At 36.1% G+C, this 26,412-nt stretch overlaps 1 protein-coding gene across 1 annotated transcript; it reads left to right on the top strand.

Annotated features, from left to right (window-relative positions):
- Positions 1 to 2,409: 2,409 nt before the first annotated feature.
- PKIA (cAMP-dependent protein kinase inhibitor alpha) lies at positions 2,410 to 26,068 on the top strand. The gene is made up of 3 exons (XM_012809793.2): positions 2,410 to 2,457; positions 21,207 to 21,385; positions 24,605 to 26,068. The coding sequence occupies exons 2-3, from the start codon at positions 21,235 to 21,237 to the stop codon at positions 24,682 to 24,684; spliced, it is 231 nt and encodes a 76-aa protein (XP_012665247.1). The 5' UTR covers positions 2,410 to 2,457; positions 21,207 to 21,234; the 3' UTR covers positions 24,685 to 26,068.
- Positions 26,069 to 26,412: the final 344 nt, after the last annotated feature.

The following is a 26,412-nucleotide window of genomic DNA, read 5'->3' as shown; positions in this document are numbered from 1 at the left end:
GGAAACACTGTGTTACCTACGGGGAAACACCACATCCAGTGACAACAGATTCCTGACCTGAAGTTAGGGAGGCGAAAAGTGTTGGTACATGGATGTTCTGAAAGAAAAGAATCCCCGGTCATAATTTTTATATTTAACTTGTTTGACTTAATGGACTAACTAATCTTTCTGTATCTAGCATTGCAACCACCCTTCTCCAAAAAATACGGCCTCAGTATTTCCAAAATGACTTTCTAAAACAAATAATAAACACTTGATCATGTAACACAGATTAACTTTTTTTTTGGTCTTCTCTTCTAACTTCAGTTGTCCAGTCAAAATCATTCAGTGGCTCCCCATCCTCCTTCGGGTTGGATTGCACAGCCTTGTCACACAGACATAAGCCATTCATTACCTGGCTGCTACGAGATCCTCCCCTTGGTCTTCTTTCCTTATATCCCTCTGTGCACTCCTTATACCAGTTCTATATGAAACTCCTTTCTGTCCTGTTCCTTAACCATTATTTTTTTTTCTACTATAATTTCTCTTCTTTTTGTCCCACATACTTAACCCCTCATTCTCATTCTGCTACCTGCATCTCCAAAACTGCCTTTTACAGAAAGGTCCCTTACTACTGGGCACAGCATGAATTAAAGTTCTGCCTGTGATAATTTGTATAGCAATTATGAATTTGCTTTGAATAAACTCTAAATGGTAAGACAATGATTTTTATAATGGTTACATGGCTGTCTAACTTAGTCCTTGACATAGGTTAATGTTCAGTAAAAATTTGTGAATGAATGAATGGCCCACACGGAATGTTGATTTTCTCTCTTTTTTTTTAAACTAGGATTGTATCAAAGACACAGTTTTCCATGAGATAAGGGACTTAATGAACCTTAATTTGATTTGATAGAGGAAATAGCTAGATACATTAGTATCTACTTATACTTCAAAGGAAAACTGCTGACCCAAGATTCTAAGGTTACCCCCGTGGTCTACGAGCTCATCCTCAATACCTCACTACCTGTATCAAGTGCCCCTTCCCCCTCTCCCTAGCACTCATCATTCCATAGTGACAGAATGGTGCTATCATCTGAAAATGTCTACTTCAGGGCAGGACAGAACTGTGCAGCAGACAATATATCTGGGTATAGCTTTCCACCAGTTTCAAAGGGGATTTGGAATATAAGGTTCTTCCGTTTCCTCGCTGATTGGGATAACTCTGAGACACATTCCGCAGAAGCTGGCAAGACTCCTCTGAAGGAATAACAAGGGAGCCCTACACCAAAAAACTGCTGAGTAACGTGGTTCCACTGGATTCCTTCCAAGTCTCTATTCTCAATTCCCTTTCTACTCCTGAGTTTCCTGAAACCACTTTTCAGGAACAATTTGCATTCAAATTCTTATCTCAGGCCCTGCTTCTAGGGGAACTGCAAAGACAATCTGAACCCTGTCTAGTCCCCTGACAGTCCACGGCCCTTGCAGGGCCGTCCCTGGCACAGTTTCCCAGCGACGATGGCTCATTATGTGTCATTTTCCCAGACTCTGATATTTTCAAACAGATGGAAAAGAGCATGACCTTAAAGAGTGAAATAATTTTTATGAGAATGGCCAAGAAATGAAAGGAAGGAGAGAGATGGTGTCACTTGGTTTCCATTAATGCTGGTGTGGAATTTAGGGACAGATGGTCTGTAACAGATATGTCTGTAATTTGAAGAAGCTGCTCTCTCCGTCACTCAGAAAACTGCTGTATTATTTTAAAACCCCAACAGAGGAGCTCCGTTGCTTCTGTTGCTTCTCCTTATCTGATGCCCATCTTAAACACTGACTAGCAGTCAGCAGGTTGGTTCTCTCCCCACTGCCCCATCACAAAAGGAACTACACACAAAGACTTTGGCGAGTGATAAAACTTGAAGAGACCTTAAAGATCTCAGCAAAATGTCCTTCGAGTCTCTATGTTTGTGAATAATTAAGTTTAGTCAAATTAAGTTTCCGAGGATCTACATGAAAACTGAAGAAAAGAAGTCTTCAGTGACAACCAGAAAACTAACGTGATTTTAAAGAAAAAGACTTAGAAAACTTGCCTTTTTTGTCCTCACTTTGTGTCTTGGTTAATTAAGGGTAACGGGATCTTTTTTGAATTCTCTGCCTGGCTTGTGGGCCTAAAATGCACCCTAACTCTTGTCATGTGTTTGCTTTGTAAGATTTGAAATTCATAAGCTGTGAAATTCTATTAGTATACTGTTTAGAAGATATAAACTTGAACATTTACTTCAAAACCCCTTTAAAAGTTGTATCTGTGTGTACAGATAATTTCCCTTTCTCTTGCTGTCTCCATTTCAGTTTCCTGATTTTCTGGGAAGGCCTGGTTTGCCCAAAGGAGCAATTTCTGGCAGAAACCTGAGGGTCGTCTCCAGTAAAAAGGAAATCCAGTACAGTCAATGAATTAAGGACAAGAAGAAGGTTTCCAATCAGGTAGGAACACTGAGCCACAAACATTCAATCGCCTTAAATTATGTGTGCTGAAAGCTGGATGTGATGCTGAGACTATTGGAAAAAAGATGGACATAACCTACCTACAAAGGAGCTGTTCTCAGTTCCCTCGGGGTTATGGTGTTTGTCAGGCAATACCTTGGAGGGGAATGAATACAATAACAGCATGATGTTTTCTTTCCATTTTTAGCTCATTGTTACTAAGTACACTTAGTGATCTCCATGCCGGTGCTTCAACCCCAGGGGATTAGGCGTGTGGAGCCACAGATTAAAGTTTTTGATATTTTCTTTTAATACAAGTCAGTTTCACCAGTTGTCTCCATGACCCTCTGGTTGCTTATTAAAATTAAGAGCCGTATGGAATCAAGTCTTCCAAGTGGCAAACACCCCCAGTCTGTGGGCTGAGGAAGTTGGCTTGGTTATTGCTGGAGCACATCTGGGCTTGGTCTTGGCAGAATCAAAATGAGCGCACATCAGGAGCTGGAGGGTAGGAGACTGGGGCACGTGAAACAGTGGCTCTGTTTCCATTTATCTGTGCATATCAGAATCCCACTGACAATTTTCTCTACGTTGCAATTTGAGATCAAAACCTGGGCAAAGGAATATTACAATTTATGCTAAGACAAGGAAAACACAGGGGCTAGTCCTGTCATCTGCAGCTGTGTACTCAGTGTTTAACAGAGCATTGGAGCCCTCATCAGCTCTCAGAATGAAGACGCATGTTGAATGACAGATGGGTGAATAAATGATGAAAGGATAATACGACAGTAAAGGTGTTTGTCTTTGTGCGTTAACTTCTATCGTCTAGGACCTGGCACTATAACTGAGATGTGGAATGTGAGCAAGAAAATGTGTTGAATGAATGAATAAGCCCCCATGATTCTAAGGGTAATTATAAGACCAATACAGACCCCATATTTGCCAGGATCTGTGACAGAAGACTTTGTGACATGAAAACCTGGATCTCAGACTGCTGACATAGCTGAAAATTTATCTAGTTTTGAGGCTGATTTTTAATAATCTTCATATTATCTTTTACAATTAGACATAGTACTTTCCATAGACTTACTAGTCAATGTACTTGAGAATGAGTACAAAATCCTTCCGATAAGCTTTTAGCTATAGTACTTGGGAACATTTTTGGTTTTTAAAACAATTAATAATAGACACATAGTAATGGTACCCGTCTGTGGAGGACAGTGTAACACATCAGTGCCGGTGTATGTTGTGCAGTGATCAAATTAGGGAATTAGCATATTCATCACTTCAAAGAGTCATTATTTCTTTGTGGTGATAAAATTAAAAATGATCTCTTCTGGCTAACTTGAAATATACAATACATTGTTATTAGCTGTAGTCACCTTACCACAAAACATATTTGCGAGGACATTTCATAATGATTCTGAAATTGTCCTTAAATTGCCGGTTAAGGGCAATTTCAGAATCGCTAGCTACTAAAACTGTTATTTTTTCCTTTTCCACGGGTGGCATACTCATAGTACTGCCACCGCTAGTTGTCCATATTCTGTTATTGCTATCTTCTGTATTCCCAAGGGAAAACAGAAGCCATTTCATTAAAGAGTGAAATAAAAAAATTAGCATAATCTGGTTATCACAAAACCCAAACACACAAACACTCCAAAACATAAAGGTCAATTAATGATCTAAAATAGCACCCTGGAACTACTGTCAAAATAAGAGGAAATTTCCTCATATTTGATTATTTTATTCCTTTACCAGTATATGATATTGAGATATGCCTACAATAACAATTCTGAGTTGTCCGATGGGGTATTAATATGTGCTATTTTTATACGGGAATGCGTTTTACCAATAACTCATGCGCTTGCCGCCCATACCCTGTTCTTTTTCTGCAATCTCTCAGGAATAGACGTAGTTAATCAGTTGTTTATAAAATTTCTAGACAGCTAAAGGAATAGCGTCACTTAAAAAAGATAGACTATTGTCCCAACGTAGGAGATTTCATTATGGAACATCAAGTCCTCATATAAACAAGGAAGAATTTTGTAGCTGAAAGTTCTCTGAGTACAAAGACTGATAAATACACATGTTGTTTGGAGCGGATCCCCATCTCTGTAATTAATGTCTATCTTTGCCATCTAAATGATTTTCACATTAAAAATATGATCATAAAATTGACACCTGTAAAAAAAAAAATAGGTGAAAATCCATATAAATTATGAAATGTAATGAAATAAACTCCGGCAAACACATCACCAAAACTAGGGACTAGAATCAACACTGCTGAATTTTTCTTTGTATTTCCTCTTGGTTCTGCCCTTGTACTGTCACCAAAAAAGTCACTTTGCTCTTGGTTTTTATTCACATACTTAATATTTATTTCTTTTTAATTTACATGTGATTTTGCCTGTTTTTGAGTCTTATAAAATTGCCATCGTATTTTATGTAATTTTCTATGCTTGCTTTTTCCCCACTCCACATTGGGTTTCTAACATTTATCCATTTTAACTAGTACTAGTTCAGTTTCATTGCTGCTGCGTAATATGTTACATGCGTAAATACAGAAAACGTGTTTATTATTTTGCTGGTGATATTTGGCTCTTTGTGGATCTGTTAGGCACAATATTTCACTAACATTTATTTGAATGTCTCCTGGTACCCATGTGCAAGATTTATCTTAACATATTGGAACTAAGAGTAGAATTGCTGAGTCATTGGGAATTTGAGTATTAATCTTTGTAAGATAACGTCAAGATGTTTGCCAATGTTATTGAATTAAACTGCAGTTTAAAAAATGATAAACAAACTACAAAAGATCCTTGAGAGATCATCTTCCTTCAGGCAGCTAATATAGACAAAAGCTGTTTATAATGGGAGTCAGTGTCTAGTCTCTAAGCCATAATATCTTTTACTAACATCACTAACATCATGGAATACAGGCAATATCTCATTTTCTATTTGAGGTTTTTGGGGTTTTTTTCGTAATGATATTTTTGTTTTCTTTTGATTTGTATTGTGTCCAATATCAAAAAAAATTTTTACTCTGTTAAATTGATAAAGTCCTTTGTATTAAAATCAACAAAGTTTATAAGAATGAAAAGCAGTGCTTGAAGAACTTTATAAATTTCTATCTGCATTCAAATTGAAATACATTGGTATGAAATTTATAAGAAAATGACTCACACTTGGGAACACAAAACAGTTGAATATGTGGATTCTGTACCATATCTGTGTCACAGCAGTGTGCCAGCTATATTCCCAAACAGAAAGGCAACCTTTGAAATCATGTTCCATGTCAGGCCATGCAAACAACAGGGCAATTCAGTTAATAAATTTAAAAAATTCTCGTTTTCAACACTTTCTTAAATCCACATTTAGAATAATGAAAAACTCTCTTTAACTCTCAGAAAGACCTGGGCAATGATTAGTTAAAGCCAATCTGTTGTCCTATTGGCCTGCACCTGGTTATAAATAGCTGCAAGACATGAGAACACCCAGGAATGCCTAAAGGGGCTTTCTAAATATAGCTTTTCCTTACTTCAAAGACTTTCCAGAAGAATGCTATTTTTTGTGAAAACTTGGCCTTTATAAAGGGCACACAGACTTAAGGTCAGTGACTTTTAGACCTAGAAAAGATTTCAAATATGTCTTTAGTCTGGAAACCTACATTTCGGAGGCATGAAAATAAAAGTCCAGAGAAATATTTGAAGTCCAGCATCAGAGGGCAAACGAGTACTGTAATAATTATGGCCCCCAACTCCCTATCTTCTAAATTAACTGGATGTGGGTAGACTAGATGGTAATAGCTGCTTATTTTCCCCGTCCTTAACACTGCATTCCCTCTATGGCTCACCTCTCTTGCCTCATTAAGAGGGATGATAATGATAGAATTACCTGCAAACATTAGCTTTAACAGTATTTTAAATGTTGCTTTTGTGTAGCTCACTTTTAAAGTGTTATTTCTATGTTAAAAATTTGTAAGAATATCTCCCTTCCTTCTTTGAGTGACTCTGCCTGAATTGATAGTCGTTTACAGTTGAACTATTGTTCAATAATAAATACAGAAAGATATTGAGGAGATAAGACAAGAGCTCAGGAAAACAAGATGGGGAACAGAGTTATCATACATTAAATCTGAGATGGGGAGAGTGAAAACAGAAATTTTAATTTGCTTAAAAGAAGGCATGGCAAATTAGACAACGTTTGACTAGACTTTATACAGTATAACTTTTCTTAATTTAAATTTCAGAGTAATTCTGCTGTTGCTTTGCTTCAAGCTAGGGAGTAAACAAAGCAACACGATTTCTGTGTTTTACCATTTCATGTTAATTTTCTAAAGACTTCCGGAAGACTTACACTATGTACTTTAATAAATGAACATATTAATTTCCTAAAGATTTCCAGAAAACTTATACTATGTATTTTAATAAATGAAAAGTATTGTCTTTAAAACTGGACCCACACCTTTCACCATTAACTAAGATAGACTCTCACTGGATTAAAGATTGAAACTTAAGACATAAAACTATAAAAATATTAGAAGAAAGTGTAGGGAAAACTCTTGAAGAAATTGGCCTGGGCGAAAATTTTATGAGGAGGACCCCTCGGGCAATCAAAGCAACATCAAAAATACACTACTGCGACTTGATCAAACTAAAAAGCTTCTGCACAACCACAAAAACAGTAAGTAAAGCAAGCAGACAGCCCTCAGAGTGCGAGAAGATATTTGCAGGTTTTGTCTCTGACAAAGGCTTAATAAGCAGAATCCACAGAGAACTCAAGAGTATTAGCAAGAAAAGAACAAGTGATCTCATCTCAGGGTGGGCAAGGGACTTGAAGAAAAACTTCTCTGAAGAAGACAGGTACACAGCCTACAGACACATTAAAAAATGCTCATCATCCTCAATCATCAGAGAAATGCAAATCAAAACTACTTTGAGATATCATTTAACTCCAGTAAGATTAGTCCACGTCACAAAATCCCAAAACAAGAGATGTTGGCATGGATGTGGAGAAAAGGAAAGACTTTTACACTGCTAGTGGGAATGTAAACTAATATATCTCTTTTGGAATGATGTTTAGAGTACACTTTGAGAACTAAAAATAGACCTGCCATTTGATCCTACAATTCCTCTACTAGGTATATATCCAGAAGACCAAAAATCACTTTATAACAAAGATATTTATACCAGAATGTTTATTGCAACCCAATTCATAATTGCTAAATCATGGAAGAATCCCAAGTGCCCATCGATCCACAAATGGATCAATAAATTGTATATGTACACCATGGAATACTATGCAGCTATAAAGAATGATGGAGACTTTACCTCTTTCATGTTTACATGGATGGAGCTGGAAAATGTTCATCTTAGCAAAGTATCTCAAGAATGGAAGAAAAAGTATCCAATGTACTCATCCCTATTATGAAACTAATTTATAGCTTTCATATGAAAGCTATAACCTAATTATAGCCTAAGAATATGGGGAGAGGGAGGGAGAGAGGAGTAGATGGGTGGAAGGAGGGTGATTGAAGGGATCACCTCTATGGTTTATCTCACAAGGGTACAAGTGAATCTTTCTAAAAGTAGAATATAAACATCTTAACACAATAACTAAGAAAATGACATGCAGGCTAAGTTAACCAGTTTGATGAAAATAATTTCAAATTGTATGTGAAAACACCACACTGTACGCCATGATTGCATTAATGTACACAGCTATGATTTAATAAATAAATTTTAAAAAGTATTGTCTTTACTTTTTCCTTGCTCATCTGCACTGTAATAAGCTGACAAATTGCATTTAAACTTGATAGGTATAATGAACAGGGTCCCACGACTTTAAAGCACTGGGACACATGAATGCACATGCACATATACAATTCCTATCAAATATCGTGAATTAGTATGCTGCCTTTAGAACCAATACAATAAAGCTCTCAATTTAAAAATTATTATTATCATGTTGACTAAAAGTAGATTTGATTGTGGAGCCACCCATTGGTAAGTGTAAAAGTCACCCTAGGTGCATTACACATGCAGCCAGGTGGAACACCTCTTTAGATGAAGCCCTTAGATGGAAGTGTAACCAAGCGTGGCTCTAATTTCCTATCTGAAACCTGTTTTATTTCATTTGGACCATGCTTATTCTGTATGTTTATAGTCCTTGGTTGTGTGAGATAGATATTTAAAGTTGGTGTGAATTAAGAAGTGACCTGCCCCAATGAAGGCCTAAAAGCTATGCTAATCACCAGGGCTTCTAATTATCACTCAAATGAGTTTGGTTGATGCAAAATATAGTGGGAATTAGATCTAGACATTACTAATTCTTAATGTTTAAATAAAGGTATTCTAGTTATGTATATACCAAAGAAAGTCTAATTTTTACCACAAAGTAATGAATTCAAAAATGTTTCTTACTGTTTAAATATTTTCTTTGTACCCTATACAGTACATAAAACCCTTTTCTGAAATTTGGAGGGGAAACTGGAAGAATAGAAATTTGAAGTACTTTATGTTACAGTCAAATAAAAGATTCTGAGGTCTTCTGATTTCTAAGCTCATTGCAATGTCTTCATTGGATAGGTTAGTTTTTATTTGTTAAAACTACTGTTTACCATTTCAAGTACTTTCTTGAATGTTCCAGGAATAGAATAGTCACAGTGATAATTTCTATTGCTGATAGTAGAGTCAATATTAGAGTTGTTCAATATTGATGGTAATCATATGCAAATGATTTTCCAGATTGCAACTTGTCTCTTGGCCAAAATAAAAGCACATATTTTAAAAAGTTCTTATTTTATTAAGGAGTTTCTTATTTTAAAATGTTCTTATTAAAATAAGGAGTTTACCACATTCTTTCATTCATATTTTATGTTTCTTTTTTTTTTTAGCTGGGGCTGGGTTTGAACCCACCTCCCTTTTGAACCACAGGTGCAGCCCTCATATTTTGTTCATTGGAATATCTCATTATCTCACTGATTTTTTATATCCACTATGTCATATATGGATATATTTCTCAGTGGCCAAATCAATGCTTTCTTAATGATATTTAAATTGATTTAATTTGTGTTAACATTTCTGTTCCTCAGAATTCTCTCTACTCTTTGGAACCTATTCTACTGACTTTAAGATGCCTGAGAGATCTGTAAATCCTATTTAAAACAAATATATGGAAAAATCTTCAAATAAAATATAATGTCAGAGAAGATGGATACTAAATGTTGTATTGAAGAGTATTCCATTAAGGAAAAGATCAACAAAAATTCTATCATTCAGACTTATAATAAAAAGAAGAAGCCTTGATCGTAATACTGAGCAATGCCATTATCAGTAGTTAAAGGAGAAGATAAGTACTAAATAGGAAACTCACATGTGCAAAGAAGATAAATTGGCAGTGATTATGCATATATTCAAAACATGTTGAAACATAGTCATAGCAACTGTTTTTCTTTTTGGCTGAAAAGAGGCTTATTGGAGTATTTGAGCACCATCTCAATTGGAATAGATATTTAGACACAGTAGAGAAAATACTTGCTTGAAGAAAAGCAGATGAAATGTGTGTTTTTAATTAAGGCATTTCCACTCATTCAGAAAGGAAAAGATCACTGAATTTAATTTAAATGTCTTACTATGATGCGTTCAAGTGACCTTCTTAGACTTTCTATGCAAAGAAGAACTGCTGTTCTTTTGCATTTATCAAATAGCACTGTCCTCTCATTTAGCCAAATTAGAAATCTAGGACAGCCGGCCATAGTGGCTCCTGCCTGTAATCCCAACACAGGCATGGGAGGGAGGCCAAGGTGGTGGATAGCTTGAGCTCACGAGTTTGAGATCAGCCTGAGCAAAAGCAAGACCCTGTCTCTAATTAAAATAGAAAAACTGAGGCAAGAGGATCTGTCGAGCCCAAAGTTGGAGGTTGCTGTGAGCCAGGATGCCATGGCACTCTACCCAGGGTGACAGCTTGAGACTCTGCCTCGAAATCTAGAAGTAATTCCAAGATTGTCATCCTAGGGTCCTCTACCTTCAAGCTTCCCACTTAATGAATCACTAGTTCTTGACCCTTTATTCCAGGAGAGGGCGGTCTCCAGTGGCACTCCTGCTCCCTTCCCCTCAGCCTGCCTGTTGTCACTTCTAGTTCAACATTAAAATGTACCCAAAACATAGATTTAATATAATGCATATGTAATTAAGTATATGAGAGCTGAGTGAAATTGCATTTGAAGAATATGATATTATTAATCAAATGAGTCTTTATCTCAATTTTGCATTTTTTTCATATTTTGGAATCTTTGTTTAGGTGTTGAATATTTTTTAGGTCTTTCTCAAACTCATAGTCCCTAGGGAATATACTTTTACTGTCACAAAGCAAAGCAGGCCTGTCAGGAAGGCATCTGAATTAGAAGACCAGCACGTGGATAATTAGAGCACATACCCACATCTGTGGGAGCTGAGCTAGAAAGTGCTAGTAGAAAAAATGTAGAAATCAAAACAGAGATGGCGGTGTCTATTCAAAAGCCAGATTTTCCTGACATAGAATATCACTCAAGGAAGGAATGTCTCAAAACAGAAGGATAACTGCTTATATATTTAAAAAGAAATATTGATGCAAACTATTGAGAGAATGAAGTTCAGTTTAGTACATTGAACAAACGGAGGTGGAAAAATGGTTGCTGGTTGTTTAAATAGTTAAATCACCTACCAGTTCCATGATGTAAGGTTTGTAAACCTTTATTATTTCATCTTCAAAACTGAAATAATGAGAGTACCATTTTGATAGAGTTAAGAATTTAAGTTATGTAATACATATACTTAGGGTTAAATATAGCACCTACTTAAAGCACTAGTAAACCATAGCTGTTATATGATCCTTAGGGTCATTTGTTATGCCTTGAAACAGATCAGAAAATGTTTCTAAGGGAGTTAGCACCAGGGGTGGGTGCTCTCCCTGAATGTGCTTGGGGTTGGGGTTTGTGGCACACCTTTTGTGGGTGGGACATAACCACAAGAGGGATTCTACCTATCAAAATCAAAATTTTGACCTGGTGGTTTGTACTTTCACCTTAACCTGACATAAATTTACTTTTCTAAAAACAATACATAAAAATATATAAACACACATACAAAAATAAATAAACTAAAATGTGTTTAAATAAAAGAAATGGTACTGATTTGTTCCCCTGATTTTAAACATGGAAAGTTAGTATGAGTTATTTTGAGAAGAAATGTGTCAGTGTTCTAACATCCTATCAAAATCTAAATATCTATTGAACACAGAGGAAAATCTTTGTTGAATTAAAATCTGCTTTAATGAAAGCATATACATTCTTAAAATATTTTCTACCCTTGAGCCAGCAAAGGAGAAGATAAGATGAAGAATTTACAAAACGTTATGTAACAAAAAACACTACCAGCCCCAGGCTCATGATGCTTCTGTGATTTTGACGTGAATAGACCCCAATCCCCATTCTGATGTCAGTATGGCCACTGATTGTGTAAGACATTGGTCACATCGATTAACCTCTCTCTTCTCTTTAGTAATATTACTTGTCCCTTGCCAACCAGGAGTACTTCTTCAGCTAATTGACTGTCTCAGCAGGAGTGTTGCAAAGATTAACTCATACATGATTTATAAATTCTCTGAAATATTAAATAAATGATGTAAAAAGCCCTAACAAGAGGAGAGAGGATAGAACAAATTATTCCATGCACTAATTTGCTACTTTCATCGTATATAGTTGATAACAAAAGTAAAAGAGGAAACCATTAATCATGTGAAAATAAGATCGATTACTAGGAATTCCAGAGTGCTTTCTGTTGCTGCTGTTATTTTCTTTTTTTAATTCTCTATTATAATTGGGAATGTAACGAAGAGAAAATGTGCTAGAGAAAATGATCCCAATTTATCTCCTTATTAAATTGATAAAAAAAAAAAAAGTATTTTCCTGGACAGAAAAATGAACCAGGTAAGGACAGGAACAGATGCTTTCTTCTTTTTTTTCTGAAAGTCTCTCACTATGTCGTCCTCATTACAGCTCACAGCAACCTCAAATTCTTGGTCTCAAGCACATCTCTTGCCTCAGCCTCCCAAGTAGCTGGGACTACAGGTGCCCTCCACAACACACAGCTATTTTGTTGTTGTTGTTGCAGTTGTCATTGTTGTTTTAGCAGGCCCGGGCCAGGTTCAAACCCACCAGCCCCAGTGAATGTGGCCGGTGCCATAATCATGGTGCTACAGGCACCAAGCCAAAACATGCTTTCTTGACCTAGTTTCACTGTGGACAACTTATAACCTTGACAAAATTATTTAACCTATGAGGATCTTGAGTGAGATAATCAAGAACAATCTACAAAATATTTCTTGTTAGAACAACAACATGTGAACTTCTGTTCCAAACATTGTGAAGGGTTCAAATATCAAAGACCAGGTCTAAAATAAAGGACAATATAACCCAAAGAATAGAGCAACATGAAAATAATGAATTCCCACAAAAGAAAGAGGTAAAATACTATAACAAAGTTAGTATCTTACTTAGAGACAGGAAAAGAGATGGACTTATAAGGTAAACTTGAAAGATGAGAGGTTTTTTGTTATGTTGACTGGAATAAAGAATGTTCCAGATTGAGAAAACAGCATAAGAAAACCAGCAGGAATACGGCAGACCTTAGTACGTACAAAAGATACATTATCAGTAAGGCAGGTTGTCTCCAAACTCTTAAGAGCCATGCAAAAAAAAAAAAAAACAACAACAACAAAAAACCCCAAATAACTCTATTTTGTAGGTTCCCAGGAACCACTGAAGATTTTTGAGTGTTCTTTATATTTCATAAAGTTAATTCTAGTGACATGTAAGGTACATAGGTGAAGCATAGGCTTGGATAAGTGTGTGTCGTTACCCTACAACTGAAGTTGTTAAGAAGAAACATAATAAGGTAGTGACCAGAAGAATGGACATGAAGACTATTTCAGAAACAATGGATAGATATGGAATTAAATACTGTGGTTTGAGAAATGATTGGATGTGAATTATTAGTGACAAGAAGTAATTGAGGACAATGCTGAGATTTCTATCATAGGTGCCTAAGAAAATAGTGGTAATATAAACACAATGACAGAGAGTTTCTGAATAGATTTGAAAGTAGAGATGAGGACACAGAGAGCAAGAGATTTCATTGTGAATAGACCGAAGTTGAGATTTCAAAGACATCCATGGTAGAATATTCCATAAACAGTAAAAATTCTCAAGTGAACCCTCTGGAAATATCAGGTCCCAAAATTATAAAACTTGCATGTCATCAATACGCAGGTTGAAATTAAAGTAATTAGGCAAATGGGATCACCAACACATGAAGAACAATAAAGAGAACAAAGATATTTTTAAGAGGTAAGTAGGGGGAAGAGCAAGAAATAGAAGCTTATAGGTGAAACAATGGAGCATAGTCACTGTGGTAGCCACAGGGGAGGAACTTCTCAAGGAGAAAAAAGTGACAGTGTAAAATTCTCTAAATAATTTGATTTAGATGACTCCTGTTATAGGCTGTCGAATTCAGCGAGTAATCTGCAGTGATTTTTCTTTGAGAAAACAGTTCTAATAAATTGATGGTAAATTAAATTGTAAGTCAAACTACAAAGCGTGTAAAATAAACTGATTTAACATAAAGAGGAAGCAGGAAAAATTAGCATCCAGTTCTTTTTCCTATAAGTGTGGGGGTAGATAAAAGGAAAAGATATGAGTGTCTTAAAGAATATGCAGAGTTAAAGAAGAAAAATTTATAACAGAGAAGATGTGAGCAATTTTGGAGGCATTGGAGAAGTAGTTGGGGCAAAGAACAGACGCAGAAGCCAGAATTAAAAGAATAATAATGGGAGAAAAGGAAGAATCAAGAACACCAGTCAGGTATCAATGTTGAGCAAAAGGCTTCTTGAAAAAAGAGATGGATAACTTTTGATAGGAGGATAAAGAAACAGAAATTTAAGAATTTTATGTCTGATGACCTTAATTTTCTCTAGAAAGTTGTCAGGCAAGATTTTCTATGGAGAGTAAGGAAACAAGATGTAAATAAACTTTAAGGAGCATAGACAAAAAATTTGCTGTTGTTGGGAATGGTCAGGGGGTGAGCCAGACATGAGGAAAGGGTGGCTTTGAGGTAGCATGTTGCTTAAGTATACATAGAAAATATTTCTTAAAGAAAAATAATGCCTCTGGCTTTATTAATATTTGCAGGCTAATAGTTCTCATTTAAATGTTTTAATTTGTGGGCAGTGCCTGTGGCTCAAAAGGGGTAGAGCGCAGGCCCCATACGCCAGAGTTGATGGGTTCAAACCCAGCCCCAGCCAAAAACACTGTAAAAAAAAAAAAAAAATTAAAAAGTTTTAATTTGTTACAGTTTTTAGGGAAAAAAGTATTTGGATATGGGCTCGAAGAAGTTTCAGCAAAGAAATTAATTGATACAATTGAATATGTTATGGATTTTTAAAAACAGTATGAAAATGTGCCTATGTCAAAAGAAAAATGGCTTGGCGGCACCTGTGGCTCAAAGGAGTAAGGTGCTGGCCCCATATACCGGAGGTGGCGGGTTCAAACCTGGTCCTAGCCAAAAACTGCAAAAAAAAAAAAAAAAAAAAAGTCTAACTTTGCATTTATTTACTGCAAAAATAGCGTGGGGGAAACCACTGGCACCTTTGCACTAAGCAAGTCAGGGGCGCTCAACTGTCCTAGAAAGCCATGTTCTTCACCATTAATATTATTAAATTCTAGATTTATATAAAAATGTATGTGATGAAGCAGTAAAAGCAATACTGATATTGAATCTGACCCCTTGATATTCCGGATAATGAAAGGGGAAGTCTCCATAGCAGTTCACGTGTATCAAAACACATCATTGTCTCAACCATGGCACTGGTGCGAGCATTTGGTAGGGACCTGAGTCAGTCACTTTTTTCATGGATCACCTTTTTCATTTGAAAGAACGATTGACGTGTGAACTATACTTATTCAGACTCAGGTATCTGGCGGAGATTTTCCTGAAGAACAAAGTGAGCTGCTTGTCACTTGTAGGGAAGCAAAACCCAGCAGGTTCTGTTGCCAGTGAAAACTGCAGCTTTCAAACAAAAATGGTAATTCTGGACAACTTACCTGCCCCTGTGAATCTGTCAGTTTTCCAATTCTTAAATATGTTTCTGATGAGATAGGTGGTTTTGCTAAGGAGCGTTGATATGGTGTAATAAAACACGCTACTATTTGGAAAATACGCATAACCCACTCTATTAACCAGTGCCTCATCGTCCAAAAACTATATGCGTGGGCAAAGCCCTTTCAAAGTGCAAGAAAGATAAGGGGATTTTAACCATACAGAGTACAGACAGCATCTTTGATACGGTTTTAGGCTCCACATTGAAAAAAACCAACAATTCTCTAGAAAGCAATTAAAATTCTCCTCACTTTTCCAACTTAAAAAAAAAAAAAATCTGTGAGAGGCCAGATTTTCTTCATACACTTCAACTAAAACAACATATTGAGACAGATTGAATGCAGAAGCAAACACGAGAAGCCCAGATGTCTTTTATTAAGCCAGACATTTGGCCAATGAGAGTTACGAATGTAAAACCACGCCATGCCTAGCACGAGTATTTTTGCTCCAGAAATTATCTTTCACTTTCATTTGAAACCATTTAGGTAGAGGTTAATTGATTTATTTGTAGTATTTTAAGTGAGTTAATAAATATTTCGTTTTTTCAGGTTTTAAGCATTTTTATATGGTGAACGTTGGTAGATTTTCCTATGTGAACAAGAGCTCACCGAGGTTTTCCATAATGTGTGAGAGCGGAACAATTCAGAAATGTTAACAGAGAGCACTAAACAGTAAATTACTCAAGGGTTTTTAACACACATCCTGTGATTCCATAAAGTAACAGTTGAGAAGTTACCTGATTGTATCTGTAACCGTGGGACAGAAAGAAATCTCTTTCTCTTATTTTCTTACGTTTTAAACCTAAAAAGAATTCCTACCGTTTATGTTAGAGAGAAGTCTTCCAGGCATGCTGGTGCCATTCTCTCCATTCCTTCTTCCAAGTCTGTGAAGCTCATTTCATGTGTCCCATTTACAAGAGTAAAATTAGCATGTTACCCAGTCACCATTTGGCTCATGACTCAATGTCAGTATAAAAATCATTTTAGCAGCTTCGTAGGCCCAACTTCTAGGATGTATCGGGGTGGAATGCGTCAATTTGTCTGATAAAGGAGACGTAAGTATCTACTTTTTACAGTCTCTTGATCTCTCTCTTAATCTGTCCATACTGCTACAGTAAAACCTTCTGGTTTATTCTTTCTGATAGTTTGTGTGTAGGATATTTTCAAAAGGTAAAGGACATTAAGAAAGGAAAAGACCAATGGGAATCATGAATCTCAGGTCCGTTAGACAAAGGAAGAATTCTTAGAGCAAAAATGTACCACTTCTGTTGTTAAAGAGTGAGAAAGTTATAGGCTCTTTTAAGGAGAAAAAGGAAGAACAAGCTTGTTTCTTATTCCTTATTCATGAATTTTCACTCAATTTTTAGACTTCAGGTTTTAAAGATTTATGCTTTAAAATTTAATCTAACTTTAAATTGTTCAATATTTGATAAAATGTCTTTCTCCTTTCTTTCTCTCATCAGACTTTCAATATTAATATAATTGGATTGTTTGCATTAAAAAACCCACACTATTACCTTATTTATATCTAATACCATCATTTTGTCATGTCTAGAAAATTCCAGTTATAACTACATAAACAGGAAACTATAGTGAAGATTCAAAGTCCACTTTTGATAACTTTTCCCGATTTCTTTTTCTAATAAGTTTACAGTTACAAGGTCAGAATAGGGGCCAACAGCTACTCTATTAAACTTCTACCAGCTGCTCACAATTATTTTACTTATTTGGAATTTTGTCATTTTCTTGGTGAATATCTGTTAGACAGCTTTCTTGGTGACAGTTTTCTAGAATTTCAAAGCAAAACTACAAGTAATCTTATACAGGTATATTTGATATAAAAGATATTTTCAGATGTCTGATAGATATATCTGTAAACAGAAGACCTATGTCTACCAGCCACCATGAGGGTAGAAATAACTGATTTTGAGTACCTAATGGGAATTCACTAAAAAAGTGTAATTGTAGAGAAAGAAAAATATAGGAAAACATCCATATATTTTTATTTAAAATGTAATTATATTCCTTCCTTCATTCCCTTGTGTGTGCTATTTGTCAACTATTGTTATTTCACTAGAAAAGCAATTGAATAACTGGAGGGAAAAACATATAAGAAATAAACTACTGCTTTTACGATAGTCATAGTTATAATGGCGACTGTAATTGGATGTTTAGTACTTAGTTTCAGTGTTAAAGGTTTGGAATTGGATGTACATTAACAAATACATCTAATAATGCTTAAAGGGAGTGCCCCTTTACAGGAATAAGCTCTTCTCACTGTATTATATTTCACTCAAACAAAATGAAAACTACACGTGAACCTTTTCAAAGGTGAAAGATTTATACGATCTGAAGAGAAACCAGTGTATACATGAACATTTAATATATGAGTGAAACATGCATTTATATCTTCATAACTCAGCTGTTTTCTGTATGTGCTCATTGCTTAGGAGTACACTAAATGAAGATTCAAAATAAGTTGTTGGTTCCCCCCATACAAGTAGAATTGTCACCGGATCTTTTTAACATTCCCAAATAAATAAATCAGAACACAGTAAACCTTCTTTTAATTCATATCTTCCATAGAAAATCTTACCACCTATCTTCATTCCTGATATTACAAATCTCCTTAAAACTATTGTCAGCAAAGTGAATTAGATATAAATCCTGATAGGCACCTGTGCTATTATGATAGTTTGTGTTGATAATGGAAAAAACCAAAGCATCTGTAATGCCCTTTACACAAAACCCACAGACCTAGGTTTAAGTCATGTTTCTATGTATAAGGTAGCAGTTACTTAAAATATCTTGAGACTTATTCTCTTCATTTGAAAAAATAAGTATATTTTCCTTCATGGCATTATGATCAGATGAGAAACAATAACATTTGTGCTTTTTAAAAAACCTGTGTTTTGAAAAGTCATAAAAAGAGACCAGGAGTGAAAATGATAGTGGAAAGAGCTTATTCCTGTAAACTCCACCTCCTCTTATAGGTTTGTGAGTATATTTGCTAGGTTGATGTAGATGTCTAATTCTAAACATTTAACATAATGTAAAGACTGAATACTGTGTTGTTTACTGGTAGTGCAGATAATGAAAATATCCTTACAACTAATAGCACTGAATTACTCCAAGGTCAGAAACTTGATCTCCACTCTAACTCAGTCACTGACAGGTAGCCCGATGACTGAAGTAGAAAGAGAGAGTAGGCACTCAATTAACTATGTGAAGGTAAAACAGATCACTTGAATTATCTTCACCTGTGTAATCTTCTGGATTGAAGTAAGTGAATTTTTAAGATTTATAATTTAGTGGAATAAGAAGCAGGGAAGTTTTCTGTGGATGCTGATGGCAAGTGATGAATGCATTTCTCCCCCACTGGTCATTTCTATTCAGCATATTTTTATTTAACACTGATCATGTATAAGGGACTCTGCTAGGAATTGTATGGGATTAACATATTAACAAATGCAGTTCTTGTCTTTCAGAGCCTGTAATCCGCCTTATGCTACTTAGAATTTAAGTACCCAGTACAGGTACCAATCAACCCCATGAATTGCCAGCTGAAAAGTCAAGGGAAAAAAAGTAAAAAACAAGATGGTGTTTGGCTGAGTTTTGAGGGCCAAATCCATTTTAACAAGCAAGTTTGTTAGGGGGAAAGGCATTCCAAGTGGAGTAACAGACTTGAGCAAATGCACCAGAGAAGCTCTGGGAAAATATTGTGTTTTTCTACGGCATACCAAGTATGAGAGCAAGTAGTTGAAATTAAAACAGCAAAAGGGGATCCTTTCCAGACGGCGAAAAGACTTAAAAGAAATGCTAAAAAAATGTCCTGTGTCTTTCATAGGCTGTGGGGCAGGTTTTGAAGGCCTTTCAGAAAAGTAAAAAAGTGACTCTGATAGCAGCATTTTGGATAGATAGGGCATGGAAAAATTTAGGGAATAAAATAACTCAGCAGTAGTCTTAGTAAGAGATTTTCTTATGTTTTATAGGAAATGAGTGATGTCAAATAAAAACAAACATGGCCTGGCAAGTGATTTAACATGGATATCAAGGAAGAAACATAAATAAAACTGTGCTCGCCGCGGTGTGCCATGTTAAAGGAAGTGGATGATGGCTTGAGAGATGGAAGGAAATTAAATCAATAGTGTGCCTTAAAAAGAGGTCACCTCATCCAGAACAAAAAGAATAGTGATTATACAGAGAAATGCTGTTTGGGAAAGGAAGACTATTAAGAGAACTTACAGCAGATGTCCCACACCTTCTCAGGAAAGGAAGGTGCAGAGTCATCGCTTAGGGCAGATCGTGTTTGGTGTGTGGACTGAGCAGGGTTTGAAATCCTCCCCGCAGAGAAAAACACAAGGAAGAGTCAACTAGAGGTGAACAAAAGAATCCCTGAGCAACTCCAAGTGTATACTAATAATAGAGTCAGAAATTCCTGGTTGAGCCAGTTGGCAGAATTTTGTGACTTTTTCTGGTAACATTCAGCCACCCTGTAGAGATCAGAGAAAGCAGACTGTGGTGTTTTCCCAGTAGCGAGGTGAAGGTAGCAAAGCAATGATGACAACAGATCAAAGGCATGTCTTGATGCTAAGAAAAAGCTACACAAAGTGATTCTTGTAGGACTGGACCTAGAGGAAACTAAGGTAAAAATGGTTCAAAAAATTAAAGACAGGGCTAGAGTGAAGAACTGGGTTTAATTTAAATATAGGAGGAAAAGAAAAAGAAAAGGAAGGAATTCCCAAATTCAGGAATTTAGAAATGAGGTGATTTTGAGTAATCTTTTTTTTTTTTACACCTTTTGGTATTTTATTTCAAAGATGCAGTCAAGAAAGTGTGTCATTCTTCTCAAGCAGTGACTCACCCAGAGGGCCGGAGGGAGGTGTCCTCCTGAACGGGAAGCAGTATTTGATCAATGACACTGTTTAGAGTTGCTGGTGTGTGGTGATAATGAAAAGCAACCTGGATTGTGGCCAATTTCCATTAATATTCTTAGGCTTTGTACAGACGGTGCACTCACTCACTCCTAGGATGGACCACTGACACTCATCCCCCACCTATTTTAAGTTGGAATGATGTGCAGCATTTCACTAAGTAGGATTAAGGCATGAATAGCCACCTTTGAAAGACTAAAAGACTAAAATGGTATTAGAGAAAGAAAATTCTATAATCTAAACCGTCAACAAACCCTGGCATGTATCAAGTCTAGCCCACGGCCTGTTTTTATAAATGAAGTTGATTTACTACATTTTCTTACTGTGTTGTCTTACTGTGTGGCTTCATTTACCTATGAGGATAACGTGGAATAGCTGGAATGGAGATCACGGGATCTTCAAAGCCTACATGTTTCCTGTCCGTCCCTGCATAGGAAAAGTTCCATGACCTTTGACCTCTATACTTAGGACAAGAAACAGCTCATCTTCCTTTATGAACATATAAGTAAGACAGTTGTTTCACAACCCTGTCTTGTAGGCCAGAAGTTTAACAAGTGTCTTGGTTAAATGTTTGCCATTGATTACTGTTACATTTGCCTGTTATTTTTTTCTCTCTTTTGTAGTCCCTGCTATGTGGATTATTTGTTAGCAATGACTGATGTGGAAACTACATATGCAGATTTTATTGCTTCCGGAAGAACAGGTAGAAGAAATGCAATACATGATATCCTGGTTTCCTCTGCAAGTGGCAACAGCAATGAATTAGCCTTGAAATTAGCAGGTCTTGATATCAACAAGACAGGTGAGTCATTTGGCACACATCTTATCTATTACCATGGGATGATGTGCAGCATTTCATTAAGTAGGATTAAGGCATGAAAAGCCACCTTTGAGAGTAACCTAACGGAGTTCAAAACAGGGCAGGATGAAAGTCTAGGACTGATCTCACTCTGTTCTCAGTGATTCTCCTTATAGGGTATCCCCACTGAAATGCAGAGGCCTTAACCTGATTTTATTAATGCAATTAATAATAAAAAATGGCATGTTTTCTTAATCTCAACCTCTCTAAGAACTCTGAAATTACTTATGTAGAATATTTAACAAAGATAGACCTTCTACCCTTGACAATATTGGCCACCTCTAATGTTTAATGCATAAATGTTTAACAAGATTCATGAATCAGTGTGATGGACCTCGATTCTAAGAACAGTTTCAGAAGAAAAGGGCCTTCAGAATCAATTTTATTGAGAATAGAAGTAAAATAGTCTATTATGTAAGTAAATTTTAGGTAAAAGGGTCCTTGAGTTTTCTCTTTCATCATAGAATAAGTTTGTAAAAACTGTCTTTTTACTGGGCCTTGAGTTCTCTCCTAAGGAGTCTAACTGCTGATGAAAAAGGAACACAAATTTGACACATTAAAATACTTGACAGCCTTACTTTTATTACAATAAGTCCTGTACCTTCTGTAAATATCAAAGTTGAATGTGTTTTCTTGAGACTTGTGCAAAAATAACCTTTAAAAGTAAAAAGAATTCCTGATCAAGGAGCCGTAATATTGTATATGTGAAAAGCACTTATTTGCAGTTTCTGAACTCTAACCATTCAGTGGCTTTGCTATTAGAATTTTTGTGGGAAAGCTTTCAGATTATTGGAACACTGACTGAGAGCGGGTATGTACACACTAAAGAAACAGCTCAGCGGTGCTTCCTTGAGATACACAAGAACAGCATGTATTCAATGTCTAAAGGACCATCACCACTTTGGAGTATCTAGACCTATATAGGCTTTAGGTTTCATTGTTTCACAAGTAACCTCTGGGATACTTCCCAAAGCAACTCTTAGAAAGACTATAATAGGGAATTACTCCAGTCTGGTGACATGGAATGGGTAAATAAATTTTTATTCTGCAGTAGTTGAGAATTTGTTAATTTCTTTCATAAGATTTATATTTTTTTACATGACTTTCGATTTTAAATAATCTACATTCGTTTTAACCACCCTTAATGAGGGCATTTTCTTATTCATAGTGTAATTTAATTTCTTCTTTTTCTGTTCTCCCGGAAATTGAGAATTATTAGGCCCAAGACCTTTCTTATACAAGAAAACATACTAAATTATTATAAATAACTTAGATAATAAACTGCCATTTGATATGAATAAATATAATAAAATAATTTTCTATCTTGTGTTAGTTATATGATTAAATGATTTAAAATAATTCAAATATCTTTATAATTTAAATGTCTCCTCAAAACATTTCTGCATGTTAATTGCAGTTCTCTAAGCCCTTGAAAATTTTTCTGTATCCCTCGAAATCATAAAGTCTAGAACTAGGGAAAGTATAAATAGCACTGACATTATTTTTCTAAGTATAAGAACTAAAAATAAAAACTGCTCGATATAAAAGTCTAAAATATTCAAAATGACAAATGTATAATGACAAATTTAACATCGCTGAGAAACGTGAGGGACTTCCTTTGTAATTCCTGAGTGTTTTGCTTGGTTATACCATATACTGAACTATATTGCTGACCTATGTTCACTTTGCATCCTTTTAGCCATAGGTCTCTGTTTGCATCCTAATACGAAGCCCTGAGAAGCATCCCTGGCCACCTAGAAAGTCCTAAGTCCATGAGAGTTGAGTTCTTCATTTTGTATTTATGCAGTCACTTTCATCCTTACATATTCTACTCTCTTATGTCTGCCCTAATTTGACTTCTTTCATTTGGTTACCAAGAGCTTCTTTTAATTTATTTTTTTTTTTCTTGGCCAGGGCTGGGTTTGAACCCACCACTCTCAGTATATGGGGCCAGCACCCTACTCCTTGAGCCACACAAAGCTAAGCAGGGTGGGGCCTGATTAGTACTTGGATGGGAGAGCTTCTCTTATTTTTGAAGTTCTTGTTGCACGCTAATCTGCACATCTGTATAACATGGAAGCCTATTCATTGCTTTAATAAAGAAAACAATGTATGAAAATGAAACAGAATGCTTGGTCATACCGTTAGTACCTCTTTAGAACAGAACACGATTTTTATAGGGAACAACTACTTTTATTTTCCCTAAAGACTCAATATCATTGTGATAGTATGATGTTTTGTTTGTGCTTAAGAGTAGAGGAGAAGCTGCCTTTCAGCATTATGATCCAAAGAATAGACTGGCCCACTTAATTTCATCCATTTGATTATGATAAACTCTTAGAAAATTTTGATATAATTTATATTATTGCAGCACCCTGAAATATTTTGTCTACCCATCCATATTTGCCACATTGGAACCAAATAACACATACAAACATATCAACTAGACCTACAGCTTGCAGTCCTATGAAGTGACCCGATATGAGGGAAAGCAATGTTCAATTTCAGCGTCTGTTGTGTTACTGGTTAAGATTACTGCTCAGTGGGCAGTTACGAGGATAGTTTTGTTTGAATTATTCATACACTTGTTCTCTAAGAGCAGGCAGAGTGGGCCAGAGGCCATTATACCAGCTTGGCAAGGAACTAACCAGCTGCCATAATATCCTTTCATTGCCCACGATTGCTTTTACACCTCTGAGAAATCAGCTGGTTTATCACTGAGGGCTTTAAAAAATGAAAAATGCAAATTTAAAATATTTCTTTTGTAAAATAGTCATGATAATGTAAACACGTTCCCACATCTGATTTCCTAAGGGACTTCTGATTCCTGCAACCTGTGAAAGTTAAATTGAGGTGCTATGACCTGGGCATGAGACTTCCTAGCTATTTATTGAAAACATAGCTGATAATTAACCACTCCAAGAATTCTCACACTATTTTATTTTTGAGCCATTCTGTCCAAAGTTTACAGAATTAGCCCTTAAAAACATAAACAATTTTCTTGATGGTGAACTGAGTACCAAGAAAATACACTTGTCTCTGCGAGGACTTCAGACTTCTCATGGGTTTCTGAAATTTCTAACATAACATACTGAGAGTATATAAATAGAACCAGCTGTTTATATTTTCCTTTATCTTTTTTTTTTCCATTTTCTCTCAAAGAAGGTGAAGAAGATGCCCAGCGGAATTCAACAGAACAAAGTGGGGAAGCCCAGGGAGAAGCAGCAAAATCTGAAAGCTAACATCCCCCCTTGACCTTGAGCAACACCTGACGATGTCTGCCATCTCCAGGCGCGGCTGGAGTGCATTTGTTCCCATGAGTGAAAAGGGGCAAAAGAAAATGGCTGTGCTGCATTGCAGGAACCTGCTGTTTATGTTAAAACCGGGGGCAGAGGCTGTGGCTACAGACAGACTTTTCTCTACCTCTGTCATTAGCAATGGTTGAAATCATGTGGCCTGTGTCTGGAGGTCATTTTTGTTCGGATCCTTTCACATGACCATATGATGAAATGCTTGTAGAGAGTAGCACTGACCTAGATGATGATTCTTCCTGTAGCATCTGGCCCTTACCATGTCAGAGGATTTAATTGTGTCTAATTGCGGAGGGTTGGTTGAACCCCAGAGTTTAAATATCTCTGGCTCAAGTATTCACCCAGTAAAAGAACCATCCAGAAAGCACTGTTTTTAGCATTCTGTATCTGTGTGTTACTGCTGTGTTATTTACACTGTTTTGTATTGTACACTATAGATGCTCAGCACTGCCCCCCTTCTCGGATTGCTTATGAAAAACAAAATGATGTACATTACTGTGAATTTTTATACCACTCATTTTTAAAAGGGCTGTCTTATTTTTAATTTTCCATAGTGTGGTGGTGTGCACAAGACAGGACCCACTTTTTAAAATGTCATCTTTCCCCATGATCACTGTATGTTGATGAATAAGTCTAAGAGATTCATCAAGACTCTGTTGCTTTATTATACAGACATTTGAAAATATCCATTAATGTGAATATTACTTGAATTGGGTCTGTGTGATATCTGCACAGACCAGGATTCAGTCTGTGAACATTGTTTTATTCCCAAGTGGAGAACTTCTCCCAACTAATATTTTTAATTATGAGAATTTTAGAATTATCTTTGAATTGGGAAGGTAAAAAGGAAAAGCCAAGATTATACTAAGAACTGGAAATATCTTGGGCTATGGAATCAAATTTCTCACAATGCTGTATGCTACTCTTTAAACTTGGAGGACAGCACACCTTCCTAGAAGGTATTTTTCACACTGTAAAAGATGAAGATAGTGATCTCCTTGCAATCACGTGAGCACCAATCACAACAGTCAAGCCCTCATGTTGTGTTTTTCATGTCTTTTTCCAGCCCTATCAGATCCAAATGTTATTATGCACTTTTTAATGTTTGTAAACTTTTACTAATAATTAGTGTGAATTGCATTCTGATACAATAATTATCATCATTAGAAGCTAACACGATCTTCATTAATATGGTGTTTGATGGCCTCTGCTGTGTTTTGACATCATGGTTCTTATACGAAAAGTTTTGTGAGCTCTGTAATCCCTCTGGTCAGTATTATGATATCATTTATCAGTGGTAATAAATAAGGAACCAGTAATACACCAGTGCTTCCTGAATTACTAGACAAATAGCAGACAACAGGAGGTCTCTTGACAATAAAGAGCCCACGTGGCTGTCCTCCATGGCTTGGATGCACTCCCAGGTGAAACAGACAGAGTAGCTTTTCAACAGGTAATCTGTGTGGTTACACCAGGAACTCAACCCTTCTTTGTAATAGCATATTGGATGAAAGGTAAGTCTGCTCACATCTCCCCTTACAGGCCTTTTCAATGAGTAGGATAAAGACATGGGTCTCATTTAGCTCTCAATCAGATATTGTTAGGAAAAAATGTTTTAAAATGTGAGTCTTGCCAAGAACAGAAATAAGAAATAAATTT

Source organism: Otolemur garnettii, unplaced genomic scaffold (genome assembly GCF_000181295.1).
Source record: "Otolemur garnettii isolate 467f Iridium unplaced genomic scaffold, OtoGar3 scaffold00004, whole genome shotgun sequence".
NCBI classification, from domain to species: domain Eukaryota; kingdom Metazoa; phylum Chordata; class Mammalia; order Primates; family Galagidae; genus Otolemur; species Otolemur garnettii.
The sequence above is the reverse complement of the archived record's forward strand: the minus strand, read 5'-3'. Positions and strand labels throughout refer to the sequence as shown.

Coding starts and splice junctions, on each gene's coding strand:
- PKIA (XM_012809793.2), top strand. CDS start 21,235: ATGACTGATGTGGAAACTACATATGCAGATTTTATTGCTTCCGGAAGA. Junction 21,386..24,604: donor TCTTGATATCAACAAGACAG/GTGAGTCATTTG, acceptor TTTCTCTCAAAG/AAGGTGAAGAAGATGCCCAG.